This window comes from Anser cygnoides, chromosome 18, assembly GCF_040182565.1.
Source record: "Anser cygnoides isolate HZ-2024a breed goose chromosome 18, Taihu_goose_T2T_genome, whole genome shotgun sequence".
Taxonomy (NCBI): Eukaryota; Metazoa; Chordata; class Aves; order Anseriformes; family Anatidae; genus Anser; species Anser cygnoides.
Window position 1 is genome coordinate 5046886 of NC_089890.1, and position 14696 is coordinate 5061581.

Below are 14696 nucleotides of genomic sequence, written 5' to 3' on the forward strand. Positions count from 1 at the left end.
TCTTGTTGTGCATTTGACTTCCAAACCTAATAATGTTGGCAATAGCAGAGCCTGGCTTTTGGGGTGTCAGGGTGCACGAGCTGGTCGGCATGCCCCTGCCCGTGTGTGTGTGCACCCTGCCTTGCCTGCCGACACAGCCCTCACTGTGCAGACCTCGAGGTACCGCCCGGGTGAGGGATTTTCCACCCAGTGGGTGGGGAAGGGCCTCCCACCTCTGTGCTTTGCGGCAGCCCCCCAGCCGTCCCGGCTCAGCCCCGTGCTGTCCCCGCAGGTGATCAAGCAGCTGATGAAGAAGGAGTGCACCCTGGAGTTCTCCCGCGACCGCAAGTCCATGTCGGTGTACTGCACGCCCACCAGCCCTGGCCACAACTCTGCCGGCAGCAAGATGTTTGTCAAGGTAAGGACGAGGTCCCCATACCTGCCCCAGCAGGTTTCGGTGCTCACCCCAGCAGGTTTTGGTGCTTTCTGGGGTTTGTTTCCAGCCTTGCTATGTGTTTAACCAGCGGGTAAAGTGGCGTGGCCAGGGAGGGGGGAGTCTTTGCAGAAACAAAGGGGGGGGAAAAAAATAAAAGAACTAAGTAAAAGGGTTTAGAGGGAGGAAAACCTCTGAGCATCCTGGTTCCAGGGGGCAGGGGAGCTGCCCCAGCCCAAAAGTCAGGCTCTTGTTTTTATGCCTGGACCCTGCGGACACCAGCAATACCCAAAGGGTTCAGCTTTCCACTGGAACCAGAAATAAAATAGTTCTTAAAGGGCATTTTCTTCCCAAGAGAAAGGAGCAGGGGAGGTGCAGCAGGAATTACACTCCGCTGCCTCTGAGCAGCTTTGTGTCCTGGTGTTCCCACCCGGAGACCTTTGGGGTGATCTCTGTACTCCGGGTCGGTTTGGGGTTGAGTGGAGTTGCCATCCTGTCCCCTTATTTTAAGGGGAGTAATGGAAGGATTGCCAGTTTCATCTGAAAGGGGAACCTTTGCCAGGGTCAAAAAGGGACAGGGTGAGATGCTGTGGTGCTAAAAGCTGTGTTTTCCTAAATCACAAAGGCATTGCAAGCACCCGCTGAGCATCCTGCGGGGAGCACGTATTTTTGGCAGGGCCCTCCTGCCTTCACCCCTTTGGGGACAGCAGGGTGGGAGCATCATGGGCAGCCGGGGGGCTGGCAGGAGCGAGGCTGATCCCCACGGAGCAGATCCCATGCAGATCCCAAGCCACCCGGTATGGCTTCATCCTTCCCGGCTGTGTGCTCGTGTCAAGGCTGCCATCTAGTGCGCCGTGCTGCCAGAATGCATGCGTGCTCACATTTGGGGAGATTTCCTTCTTTTTCCCAAACACTGTGCCTCCCCACCCCGTGGCGCAGTGCTGGCAGGAGATGCACCATCTCCGGGCTCGTATTCCCGTAGTGTCCATCCCTTGTTCACACTTTGCTCCCAGGCTCGCACGCAGGGGGTGTTGCTCTGCCCGTGGCAGGATTTATCCCCTGTACACAAAGGTTCTTTGTGCTGGGGTGATGAGAGTGGGGACCAGCAGTGACCCCCCAGCAGGCACCTCCTGAGTCCCTCACTCCTCCCCAGGGCGCCCCGGAGAGCGTGATTGAGCGCTGCACCCACGTCCGCGTGGGCACGGCCCGGGTCCCGCTGACCACCCCGGTGCGGGAGAAGATCCTGAGCCGGATCCGGGACTGGGGCATGGGCATCGACACGCTGCGCTGCCTGGCCCTGGCCACCCATGACTCGCCCGTCCGCAGGGAGACCATGCAGCTCCACGACTCCGCCGCCTTCATCCACTACGAGGTAGGCAGTGACCGGCTGGCACCAGGGGCTCTTCTCCTTATTCCCAAAGTACTCCCACCCCCTTCCAGCTGCCCCAGCAGTGTTTTCTCCCTTGGTTTCCCCAGTGGTGCCAGGTGGTGAGGTAGCTCAGCTCTTTCTCTGCAAACCCTGTTGCAGAGCTGCATGCAGTGAGGCTGATCCCAAAGCCAATGGCGCCGTCCCATCAGGTGTTCGTCCCTATGGGGGTGGTTGCCAAGAGGGGTCTGGGGACCTCCAGGAGGGATGGGAGCAGAGTAGAAACATGCGAGGAGCACTGGAGGGGGTGGGAGCATCCCCTTGCGTTGGGATTATGGGGTGTATCCATTGACAGGACATGTCCCAAGGGTTTCCTCCCCTGAGAAGTCCCCAAGTGCCCTGGGATCGCTATGCCTGGGACGGTTTCATGGTGCAGAGGGATGTGGCTGCATTCTCTTGGGGTTTAACGTGGTCTGTGCTGTCCTTCCGCAGACCAACCTGACCTTCGTAGGCTGCGTGGGGATGCTGGACCCCCCCCGCAAGGAGGTCACCTCTTCCATCGAGATGTGCCGCAAGGCCGGCATCCGCGTCATCATGATCACCGGCGACAACAAGGGCACGGCGGTGGCCATCTGCCGCCGCATCGGCATCTTCTCGGAGAATGAGGACGTGGCCGGCAAGGCCTACACGGGCCGGGAGTTCGACGAGCTGTCCCCCGAGGCCCAGCGTCAGGCGTGCCGTGACGCCCGCTGCTTCGCCCGCGTGGAGCCAGCGCACAAGTCCCGCATCGTCGAGTACCTGCAGTCCTTCCACGAGATCACCGCCATGGTGAGTCCCCGGCCTCCTCCTCCCTGCCCAGCCCCTTCCCTCGCACCCCTTTAATTACGGCTCCATGCAGACGGGTGATGGCGTCAACGATGCCCCAGCCCTGAAGAAAGCTGAGATCGGCATCGCCATGGGGTCCGGCACGGCCGTCGCCAAGTCGGCCGCTGAGATGGTGCTGTCGGACGACAACTTCTCCACCATTGTGTCGGCCGTGGAGGAGGGCAGGGCCATCTACAACAACATGAAGCAGTTCATCCGCTATCTCATCTCCTCCAACGTCGGGGAGGTCGTTTGGTGAGCACCTCATGCCAGGGAGCAGCGATGGGGACATGGGTTTGGATACCTGAGGCGGGTGCAGGTGTTCGTGTGTAGGGTGGTGGCACCAGATGGCACCAATGCCCTCCTCACCAGGTCCTGTCCCTGTCCCTGCCGGCCATTCCGTGCCATCCCCTGCAGCGCGGGTGCAGCCCTGCAGAGGGCAGGGAGAGCTCGAGCATCTTTTGCCCTTGCATTTCATAGCATCGTAGAATGGCCTGGGTTGGAAGGGACCTCAGAAATCATCTAGTTCCAACCCCCTGCCATAGGCAGGGAAGCCACCCGCCAGACCAGGTTGCTCAGGGCCTCATCCAGCCTGGCCTTGAACACATCCAGGGATGGGACATCCCCAAGCTGTCTGGGCAGCGTGTGCCAGGGCTTCCCCACCCTCTGAGTGTGTGTTGGGGATGTTTGGGAACGTGTGGCTGCAGGGAGGAGCTCAATGGTTTCCTTTCAGCTGCAAAGCACATTTTACCAGCAAAAATAATTATAGCTGCAAAACTCAGCCCAGGCTTGCAGGCTGCTGACTTGGGGGGTCACGAATTCATCCTCAGAGCTTTGCATGAATGTTCATTTGGACTTGGTGTTCCTGCTTGCTCTCCCCTCACACCGCACACTTTCTCTGGCTGTCCCCGGAGCTCGTCTAACTCAGCTTCTGGTGCTTTCCCCCTGCAGCATCTTCCTGACGGCCATCTTGGGCCTGCCCGAGGCCCTCATCCCCGTGCAGCTGCTGTGGGTGAACCTGGTGACGGACGGGCTGCCGGCCACCGCGCTGGGCTTCAACCCCCCGGACCTGGACATCATGGACAAGCTGCCCCGCAACCCCAAGGAGCCCCTCATCAGCGGCTGGCTCTTTTTTCGCTACCTGGCCATCGGAGGTGAGCCCCGGCGGGCGGGGGATGAGGCTGGGTCGGGGGGGCCGTGGTGGGGGCTCCAGCTGAGGGATCTCTCTCTTGGCCACAGTGTACGTGGGACTGGCCACAGTGGGCGCAGCTACCTGGTGGTTCCTGTACGATGCCGAGGGGCCGCAGGTCTCCTTTCATCAGCTGGTGAGTTGGGGTCTTCCCCTGCCTCCATTTATCTGTGGTTGTGACGTTCCCACCTTCCTGATGGAAAAATTGTTCAGGAAAGAAATTTACCCCCTCGGGGCCTTGTTTCCAGCCTCGCCTCTGTTAGTGACTAGCATGGGGGGGGGAAATTGATCCCAAGAAGCTGAAAGTGGTCCCAAACCCACATTGAACGGGGTCAGTTATTGCATTGCGATCTCTGAATGGGGTAGTGGGGAACTGTGTGCCAACTCACCCCAATGTGATGTGCAGTGGAAAAGGGTTTTTGCTGGAGACGTGTGTGTGCCCAAGCACCCTATTAACCACCCATGAAAATCTCTAAGCCATGGTGCAGCCACAACACACAGAAGCTGAGGACGTTTTGTCAATTGTTCCGAACTGTGGGATGTCTAATGGTGGCCCTGATAAAGTTCCCCAGCTGCCCGCAAGCAGTCGCCTCCTTCCTCCCCTTTCCTGCCTTCCCCTACCACCAGCTCCTTACGAGTGGTTTCCTGTGCTGGCAGAGGAACTTCATGAGGTGCACCGAGGACAACCCCATCTTCGAAGGAGTTGACTGTGAAATCTTCGAGTCCCGATACCCGACCACAATGGCTCTGTCTGTGCTGGTGACGATCGAGATGTGCAACGCTCTGAACAGGTGGGGAGATCACAGGATTGTGCTGCACACAACTCATTTCTTGTAGGGTCTCTTGAGGCATCTGTCAGTGGCCAAGGGCTTTGTTCTGGCTCAGCAGAGCCATTCTGTTGGGTGTCTGGATCCAAATGATGGCAAAGCCTGAAGCTGAACAGCCTGGAAGAGCAAGGAGCTGGGCTGTGTGGGGACCTGGAGGCTTTTTGCACCAACGCTGTCCCCTTGCTTTCGCAGTGTCTCTGAGAACCAGTCGCTGCTGCGGATGCCCCCGTGGCTCAACATCTGGCTGCTGGGGGCCATCGTCATGTCCATGGCTCTGCACTTCTTCATCCTCTACGTCAAGCCCATGCCCGTGAGTACCCTGTGCCATCTCTGCATGCAGCCTGCGGGCTCTGCTTGCAGGCGAGGATGTCTTCTTGGGGTCTGGAGTGCCCTCGGGGCCAGGTCCTGTGACTCAAACCAGCGCAGGGACTGGAAGTCACCAAGCCCCAACAAGTCAGACGCTCTCCTTCCAGTCAAGGCGAAGCTGTGTATCTACCCCCAGGAGGTGGCTCAGCCCCTTTTGGAGGCATCGCCTCCCTTTGCAGTCCAATCTCAATTAATTCCCAAGGGTGTGTGACATCGAGAGGGTCACTGCTCCCAGGAGCTGGCATTCTCCCTTGTGCTGCTGCTGAGCACCTGCATGACCATGTGCACCCAGTCCTAGCTTGTGCTTCACTTTTCCCATGGGAGGGAGAAGTGAGGGGCATCATTTTTGACCCTTCTTGGGATCATTTCTTGAAGAAATCCCTCCTTATGCCAGGGACAATTTTTTTCTCAATCTGTGTCATGCGACAGAAGCTAGTCTTTTAAACAAAAGGAAATCCCGTCTCCTTCCCTATTAACACGTCAAATCCTTTTCTGCCTCACAGCTCATCTTCCAGGTCACCCCCCTGAGCTGGCCGCAGTGGGTGGTGGTGCTGAAAATCTCCCTGCCCGTTATCCTGCTCGACGAAGGACTCAAGTACCTGTCCCGCAACCACCTGGACGGTGAGCAGGGTCTGCATGGTGCTTGGCTGCTGGCTCCATGGTGCTTTGCTTGGGCAGGTGATGGCCTGGTGGGTGCCTCACCCGTGCCCCATGCTGATGTGGTGTCTGTGCCTGCACGTCCCTGCACCCCGCTTGCCCAGCTGCCAAAAAGGGCCTTTTCCTCCAACCCCCTTCCTCCCCAGCTGCCACGCCAGGCAGAGCAGTTGATGCTCAGGTCTGCTGGAAATGCTCCCCGGGAGCTGGAACAACAGATAAATCTGCCATACGTGTTTATCCAGCTCCTCTTGAACCTCGGGGAACTGGATCCCTTCCTTTAAAGCAAAAGGAGTCCAATACTGGTTTCCAACAGGAATTCTTCATTTTTTTCCCTTGGCTTTTCCACCCTTCTGTGGCTGTCCCTGTCTCATGTTGCCATGTCTATTTTAAGACCAAGTGGGAGCTGTGGCACTGTGTAAACTGGTTTTAATGGGGCTGCCACTGGGGTCTGGCAAAGGGCACGCACGATAGGAGTCCGTTTGCACTGGGGCAGTGGTTCTCATGCACCATAAATCACAGCGTGTGTTTAGACAGCCTGCTGAGAGGATGATATCATCCTCTTCTTTCATTTCTTGCAAAAAAATGCTGCTATGGGTGATTTCTGGGCTGAGTTAAACTTTCAGGGCCGTGGGGATGCTGAGCAGCGCTGTGCCTGCTACAGGGTGGCCCCTTGCTACAAAACCAGACTTTTTTTTTTCATTTTTAAATGTGTTTTTTTTTACTGTCCCCCACCTTTTGCTACCTGACGGGGATAGCAGTGGGGAGAAAGGCAGGAAAACCCCATCCTTGCCTGCAGGGTGAGTGTAGTAGCTAGGGGAGAGATGAGCAACCTGAGCAGGGGCTGGAGGTCCTTCCACATCATCGCCTTGCTCCAAGGCTTTTTTCCCCCCCTTAAGCAGCCATTATCCTAGCAATTCCTCTCCTTTTGCCTTCGCCTTCTACCAATAACCCAAGCAAACTGTCTGAAGCCATTCTTGCATTTTGGGGCTAAAGGCAGGTGCGGTCAGCCCTGCTGAGGAGGGATCTGGGGCATTTTAGAGGATGGATGGGGAATGATTGCAGGCAGGAAAACACTGCAGACTGGTGGCACTGCCCCTCGCCGGGTCCCAGTGCACTGGGGGTGCTCACAGCAGCATCCTGCCAGGCTCTGCCAAGAGATGGAGGTGCTCTTGCCTTTACCGACCAGATGGAAAGCGTTTCTGGGTTATTTTTATTCAATTGTTGCTTCTCTTGATGGGCTGCTAGATGCTTTGCATCAGCCAGGCATGTGTTGTCGTGTAGCAGCAATGACGGCGTGGCACTGGGCTGGGACGTAGGAGAGCTGGTTCAGTTCTTGGCTGCCTCATCCATGCATGCCCCTGGTCCTCGCTCCACCATCTGTGAGCCGGGGATGAGTGTTTCTTGCTCCCACACTTTGTGTTCCTTTATAACAACCCAGCGCTGTTGGAGGAAGGGCTTTGCATCGGCTCCGTCAGCCCAGCTCCGAGCGTAGCGGGGTGTCTGGAGGCGGTTTCTGGAGAAGGTGCGATCCTTTTGAAGCCCGTCACAGCAGCCTGGAGTATTCCCTGCTTCTGCCCACCCCCCGGGGCCTTGCTCCTGCAGTGCTGGCTCCTCTGAGCACCCTCATCCCCTGACATCTCATGACCCTCATCGGTCACAGCGTGCGCATGCTCGCGGCTCGCTCTGTCTCATCCCACAAGGGTTTGGATGCAGCTACTCAGTCATGGCTACGGGGCAAAATCATGCTTAAATCATCTCATTTGAAAGAAATCATGAAAATCCTGCATCATCCTAATTCCTCCGGGCAGATATGTTTTTTAAAAAAAGAAAAAAAAAAAAAAGCCACTTTTAAATGTGGTGTTGTGGTTTTTTTACCAGGCATTCTCAGGACAGTAAGAAACACGTGGAGCGGGGAGCACCAGTTGAAAACCTGCAGGACTCCAGAGCAAGGGTGGGCGTCCGCTGGGGTCTGATCCCCCTGCCAAACCTTGGTCGTGTCGAGGGGGGACCCAGAGCACATCTGGGTGAAGGTGGCGTGGAGTTTGGGCCAGTCTGAGCCCTCTGCAGGGCAGGGCTCGGGGACGGTCTCCAGCGTGGGACCTCCTGCAGCTGCCAGCAGAGAGGCCAAAACCCAAGGGGTGGCCAAGGGCGGTCATTTGGCGGGTGCAAATATTTAGCTGTGGGTTCTGCTGATTCGGGTTTTGCATGGAAAAGTTTCTCCATTGATCAGACTGAGATAAGCAGTGTTTCCATTACACTGGGTTTTCCTTGTCCTTGAAGCTGAGGTTCGCGGTTTTCATCGTGGTCTCTGTGTATTGTGTTCCTCTCCCCAGCCCCAGGTCGCTTCCATCTCGCAGGCAGGGTGCAGGTCGCTGCCCGCATCCACCTCTGGCCCTTGGAGGTTTCTGCTCCTGGCACCAGGACATGGCACGACCTCTTGCCCCAATGTTTTTGGTATTTGCTGCTTAAGGGTGTTGCTCTCGGTGAGCCCTGCGGTGTGCAAAAGGGAGGTTTCCAGGCATGTGTGCTGGGATCTTGCAGAAGTCTCTTGTCCGAGTGGGTTTCAGGAGGTACAAACTGCAGGCACTGGCTCCAAGCCTGGAAGCACAGCCGTGGCAGGGGCTCATCTGTGCCATGAGAAAAGCCGGGGCAGTCGAGAAGCGGGTGCTTCCCTCGGCAGCTGCCCATGGCAGCGGTGCTGCTCCTGAAAACCCCAGCACCCCAGCAGCGCTTCTGGGGACAGTTCTGCCGAGGCAGCGAGGCGATCCCCTGCCCGAGGAGCACCTTGGCTTTTTTGGTGGCACTTACGCAGCTCTTTGGTGTTGCTCCTGGCTGATTTCACAGGATCTGCAAGGTGGTGGCTGTGCCACCGGGTGCCTGTCCCCAGTGGGTGCCTGTCCCCTCCCTGGCGGTGACACCGTGCTCCTTGCACCTGTGTGTGTCCCCACCACCTCCACGGGAGATTTGGGCCCCTCGTATCTGCAAAGCCCGGGGCATCCTTGTGCTCTGAGTCCCTCCGAGAGGAGGGCGCTTGGCAGAGGAGGCCGTGCCGTGTGAGCGTGCCACTGTCCCTGCCACCGGTGCTCCACATCCCAGCCTGAATCACAGCCAGCCCAAAAGCTGCAAGGACCGATATCTCCGTGTCTGCTCACAAAAAAGCCACAGCAAAACCCCACGTGTACCCACCCTGGGGACAGTTACAGTCCCTAAAACTCCCTCGGGAGCCCAGGGGCTGCCGCAGCCCCCGTTTTCCCTGGAGTTGTCCCTGCTGCGGGAGCGCAGCGAGCGCCCTGAGCATCCCGGCGTGCCCTTGTAGGGTAGTGTGTGTGTACGGGATGTCAGTGCTGCACCTTTCAGTGCGTGAGTCTCTCTGGATGGGGTTTTACGGTTCTGCTGCCTTGCTTTGGGTTCTTTTTTTTTTTTTTTTGGCATGTGTGCACACTTTAGAAACAGAAGAGGGGAGGGAAGCGCGTGGTGCCGCTGCCCCGGCATTGCAAAAGGGAGCTGGCAGGGTTGGGGGCTGTTTCCCTTTCTTCCGAGGTCTCTGCTGTGGGTTCCCCCACTGCGGCAGGGTCTGTGCGATTTTTAGAGCCCTGCAGCTGCAGCAGTTCCCTGGGTGGAGGGAGGGATCGGTGCTGGGCTGCATCCCTCCTGCATCGCCCCTTTCGGGAGCACACTGAGTAAAGCCAAAAGCGAGGGGACAGCCCCAGAGCCTCGCCTGGCGCAGAGCAGATCGCGGAGGAGCCGAGCTGCCGGAGGCTGGATGCAGATTTGCAGGAGTTTAAGGACGTGGGGGTGAGAGGCAGGATCCAGATGGGTGTGAGCACATTGTGAGCGCCCCATGTGAGTGGTCCTGAGCCCCCACAGCGTGTCCCCAGGGCAGAGCCCTCAGCAAGGGACAGGGTCCCAGTGGCCCTGTGCAGGTGCCAGACCCGTTTCTGGCTGCAGTTCTTACAGAAACGCTGCGTGCCGGGGGTGTCGCTTGCAGGAACATTTCCAAGAGCATCAGCCGAGGTTTAGGGGCCCGAGGCTGTGGTTAAACAGTTGCTGTTGGCCCTGCAGCTGGGTCCCCTTCCTGCCCCCATCCGTGCCCCGCGCCTGCCTCTTTGCACACCCGTGCTGTGAAATAAAGCAGCTGGGGGAAGCGATGCGGCTGGCAAGTAACCGCCTGCTACCCAGCTGCCTGAAATGCCCCTGCAACTCGGAGCAGCGGGGTTGGGAGTTTTGCAATGGTTTAGCACAAGCCCTGGGCTCCAGCAGCATCCCCGCCTTGCTCCGCACGGTGCCAGGTCCACCCAGGGGACGCTGCCGATGGGATCCGTTTCTTCTCGGGATGCAAAGGGCCCATCCTGCAGCCAGCGCTGGAAAGGTATTCTGGCAGAAGTTGAGGAGAAGCTTGTTTTGTTTTGTTTTTTTCTTTTGTTCTGTTTTTTCCTTCTTTCTCTCCCGTTATTTATTCATTTCCTTGGCTGTAAGGTGAGGCAGGACCCATGTTGGCAAGGGGACAGTGGCAGCAGCCCACCAGAGATGTGATCGGTGATACGTGCAGGGGTGAGAGATACAGGGATACAGCCCAAAGATTCATGAGCAGGGATTGTATAATTCTTCTCAGGAAGTGCTGTCATTATTTATTTTTTTAAAGAAATAAAGAAGAAAAAGGAAATAAATGCAAGTAGCTCTGCTGCACAGACTTTGCAGCTGGTTTTCTCCCACCTCCATCATCTGCTCTTGGCTGCTTGAAAATTGGGGATCAGGTGGGTGTGAGTTGAGGTCTGCAGCCTGCTCCCATGAGCTCAGGCCGAAGGAGGAGGGCAGCCCTGGGGCTGTGGCAGTCCCAAGCTTTAGATTTGCTCCTGTGCTTTCTGCTAAGCATCCATGGACTGGAGCCGTCTCACCTGCTAGCTGTGCCTCAGTTTCCCGAGCAGGAAAATGGATTTATTTAGCATCACAGAGCTGCACCTGCAAAATCCCGGGGCCAAGAAGTGCGATGGGTAGCATGGTCCTTGCTCGTTGTCCTGGAGGTGTACGTGGGTGTAAATGCGTAGTGCTGAGCAGCGTCCATCCATCCACCAGGATGGTGGTGGGACGCAGCGGGGGAGGCAGAGCAGAGCCTCCTGCTCTGCTTTCCCTAGGGGTGAGACCGAGGGGTCCTGCCTGTCCCGTCCCGTCCCGTCCCGTCCTGTCCCGTCCCGTCCTGTCCCCAGCTGCCTGCCTCTGGCTCGTCCCTCTTCCCTAGGCTGAGCCCTTCCTCCCCTAGGGCCCATCCTCCTCCTCCTCGCACAGCCCAAGCAGGAAGGAACCTCTCTTGATACCAGAAGTGGGGAGCTGCTGTGCTTCCAACCCCCTGCCAATACTTTGTTTTCTCTCATTTTTCTTCGTTTTAGGAGAAGAGGACAAGAAATGAACGACACGAAGGAGGCGCTCTTAGCTAAAGGACCCCTAACTTGTAACTCGGACTGAAGTCTTGCATGCGTGACCATCGCTAGAAGCCAGCAGGACATGCATGTGTCCGACTACCAGACAAATGCGGGTGAATCGTCGAAAAGAAAAATACCGATTTTTGTTTTGTTTCGTAGCTTTCTTTTTCCTGTACATAACAGTGCAATTACTGGACATCTGGCGTAGGGTTTGGGGATGGAGCTATACATGGGCCACAGGGTCATCGCAACGCTCTTCCTTGGGGATTTCTTCCTGCAAAATTTGAGACCCCCCTTTTTCAAATCTTCGCCCTGGCGGAGCGAGCTCAGACAAGGCATCCTTCACGGGGGGTCGCCAGGGTGCTGTGGGGTCTGTGCGCTGCCCAGCCGGAGGGACGGGCAGGGGGGCATGCGGTGATGGCCTGAAGGTAGTCGTGAGGCCGGGTGCCGGTGGCCTTGAGGCTCTCACAGCTGCGTGTTCGGTGGAGGCTGGAGATCTCCCTGTCCGTGATCCCTGCGCCGTGGAAAGCCCTGCTCCTTCTCAGGTTCATCCCACACCAAAGCGAGGTGGCGGCTTGCCCGTCCTCCGCCCGATGCCCCCTGAGGTCCCCCCTGCAGTGGCTAAGTCAAAGCCAGCCTCCTGCAGAGGCGCCCGCTCCAGGCACAGCGCGGGGATGAGCCCAATGGCTTTCCTCATGTCTGATGCTCGCTCCTGGCCACGCTCCCTTCACTCGGTTGATTTTCAATTATTTCCCTGGCAGGAGTAGTGTGTAGAGCTTAAGATCTTGGGAGAGCCGTGAGCTCGTGTTCTCTGCTTTAGGGGACAGCACAGCCTTGGCACCGGTGAGCTGCCCCCAAGGCGGCAGTGAATGCATGCTCGGACGTAGCGTAGTCCTCCTCTGGGACTGGTGTTTTCATGGCTTCCCTTTTGTAGGGCACCAGCTCGAGTGTTTCCTCCTGGGATTTTGCTGCTGGGGGCCAGGAGGGGACCCAGCAGGGAAGCTGCCGGGGGTGGTTTCTTCTCCAGCCCCCCAAGGGCTCCCTCCTGCCTTCCTCGCTTTTCCCCGCGATCCCTCCTGACGGTGTCAGGCTAGCCGGACTTCTGCCTTTGCTTTCTCTTAAATCCCAGCTTGGAGGAAGCGGCAGCACTAGGGCCAGGTTTTGGGATAGCATTTTGCTCTTTGCCGTTGGGGTTTTTATTTTACTTTTTTTGCCTCTTAAAAGCTTCCGGCGCTTTTCTTGTTCCTCTTTCATGTGGGCAAGAGTGCATCTTTCTCTGGACAGTACGTGCCAAAAGTCATCCTTCCTTTCTTTTCTCCATCACCAGCATTGAAGAAGATGAGCAGAGCCCCCAGACCAATGGGAATGTACAGAATTGTTATACTACTGAGCTGATCTACTTGTACAGAAAACCTTGCATGAAATGTTGTTACTGTATTTAATATATAATGTATTCAAGAAATTTTAATATGGAGCTCTTTAAAAAGGTCTTTATAGTTACTCTGTGGTTAGAAGAAGGTTGTTGCTGATTTTTTAAAGATATTATTATACTTTGTCTTGAAGAAGTTTTATTTTTCAAACATACTATGTCTAATTGAGTTCATTGGTGATCCCATGGGGGCAACCAATTTCTTTTTAAAGGCGATTTTCCCATGAACGAGACTCAGCCCAGCACAGAGGAGCGGGGCATGCCCCAGGTACTGCCTAATAAAATAAAAGTGGGATTTGCCCTTCTCCAAATGGGTGGATTTCACCTTGGTTTGGTACAGATCACCTCCAGCTCTCTGTTCAGGGAAATAACCAGCAGGAATTGCATCCAGGACCCAACCGGTACCAGCTCAGGGACGTCAGAGGAGGTTTGTTTCCATGTTTCCCTGGGGCTGGAAATAGATCTGGGAGAGGGTGGATCCAATTTAGAGCACCCCAGCCCCGTCCCTTTGCTCCCAGTGGGGCTTTCAGCTGCCCCACTGGCCTCTCTGAGATGTGTCTGCCTCTGTCTGTCCGTCCATCCATCCACCCATCTGTCCATCCATTGTGCTTGCGGGGACCTGCTCAGTCCTGCATGGCACCGCCTGCCTTACACCACTCATGGATGTGGGATTATTAATCCTACCTAAATGTGGACGTGTTTGGAAGGGTTTCTTGTGGAAAAATCCCAGTAAGGGGTACTGAGTGATGGGCGGGTGTCTCTGCCTCGGGCTCTCTCAGGAGGTCGGGTTCAGGTACACGCTTAGAGAGATGAAATCATGAAATTTTAACTCATTATTATATTCCTGCTGGTGGTTTTTGTGTGGTCTCCTCTGACACCAGAGAGAGGGGGGTAATAGGAGCAGACTTCCCCTGAACCCGCTAGCAGAAAGGCAATGGGAAGAGGGGTCGCATTCAGGCTATTTTACTGTTAGCAGAGCAGCCAGGCTTGGGTTATTTTAGCATCGACGGCTGTGCGAGGAGGTACCAAACCCCCGACATCGCGGGTGAGAAAACAGAGCTGTGGCCCGGGCAAGGCTTGTTCTCCCAGCAGCAGCAAACTGCGTTTGCCTTTTCCTTGTAAACCTCTAGATCCATCTAAAAATGAGGTGGTGGGTGCAGGAAACCCGTGCCGGAGCAGGTGTCCCGTTTCCCTTCCCACCAGCTGAACCACATCTCTCACCTCTCTCTCTTCCCGCCCACCCTTTAATTGCTCATCCCCCGGGGTCAGCTTCCACCCCATGGCGACAGAAGCTCGGAGTTCAGCTCTGCTAATAAAATAGCCTCAGACGTGCTTACATTTCCTTTCTGCTCGGTGAAGGGGCAGGACAAGCAGCAGAGCAGGTGTGTGTGGTGCGTGTGCCACCCGCTGGGTGCTTGTGCAAACCCTGGGGTCCCAGCACGGCGCCTGTCACGGGGCGGCTGTGTCACCCAGCAGCCTGCCCAAGGAGGCAGCCTAGGGCAAATCCTCGGGGACTGCTGCGTGTTTGGTGGTGGAGGGCAGGAATAACCCCCTGCAGCGCTTTGTTCTCCTGCTAGGTGCAGCGAGCGGCTGAGGGCAGGCAGGGGATGAGTCCTCGGCGTGGCTGGACGAGCTCGTGGTGCTGGCAGGGGGTGCGGTGGGAAGGGAAAAAGCATCAGCGAGAGACTCAGCACCTTGCGTCCTCTGCTCAGGGTCTGGAGACTGACCCCGTGTGATTTCAGAGATTCTTGGTGCCCCAAGGCCGGTGGGTGCACGAGTCCAGTGCCGGGTGGCGCTGGCCCGACTGGTGGGAGGCGGTGCTGAGTTCAGTCCCCTCAGCATCGCATCGCTCCTGGTGCTCCAACGCAGCCGTTCCCAGCACCAACTCCTGGGCTTTACTGTGGTTTTTGGTCCTAGCCTGGCCACTGTCTTTTACTCAAGGTGCCCGAGGGTTGGATGTCCCTGCTCGGTCCCACCTGGGCTTTTTCTTCTTTGCCCCTGTGCAGTGGCACTTTGTGGAGGGGTCTGTGGGATGATGGAGCAGGACTTCACCCCGTGCAGAGCTCACAGGGGCTTTTTGGGTTACTGGCTGCAGTGAGGAAGGGGATGCAGGGGGTCAGCCGTGCTCCCTGGACCTGCCTTCTCGGTGCCACTCAGCTTTTGGTAGGA

General features: G+C 56.9%; 1 protein-coding gene across 3 annotated transcripts in view; it reads left to right on the plus strand.

The window, feature by feature from the left end:
• The window catches only part of ATP2A3 (ATPase sarcoplasmic/endoplasmic reticulum Ca2+ transporting 3), a 44355-nt gene extending 31707 nt beyond the window's left edge, over positions 1-12648 (plus strand). Inside the window, exons 12-22 of one of the 3 annotated variants that reach the window (XM_066979467.1) lie at positions 272-397; positions 1566-1784; positions 2271-2606; positions 2677-2897; positions 3594-3796; positions 3882-3967; positions 4489-4622; positions 4851-4968; positions 5528-5649; positions 7575-7632; positions 11066-12648. In XM_066979467.1, coding sequence (XP_066835568.1) covers positions 272-397; positions 1566-1784; positions 2271-2606; positions 2677-2897; positions 3594-3796; positions 3882-3967; positions 4489-4622; positions 4851-4968; positions 5528-5649; positions 7575-7632; positions 11066-11113 — 1671 coding nt within the window. In that variant the 3' untranslated portion in view covers positions 11114-12648. Of the gene's footprint in view, positions 1-271; positions 398-1565; positions 1785-2270; positions 2607-2676; positions 2898-3593; positions 3797-3881; positions 3968-4488; positions 4623-4850; positions 4969-5527; positions 5650-7559; positions 7633-11065 lie in introns of all 3 variants that reach the window. The other 2 variants (XM_066979465.1, XM_066979466.1) reach the window with 2 other exon arrangements.
• The last annotated feature ends 2048 nt before the right edge of the window (positions 12649-14696 follow it).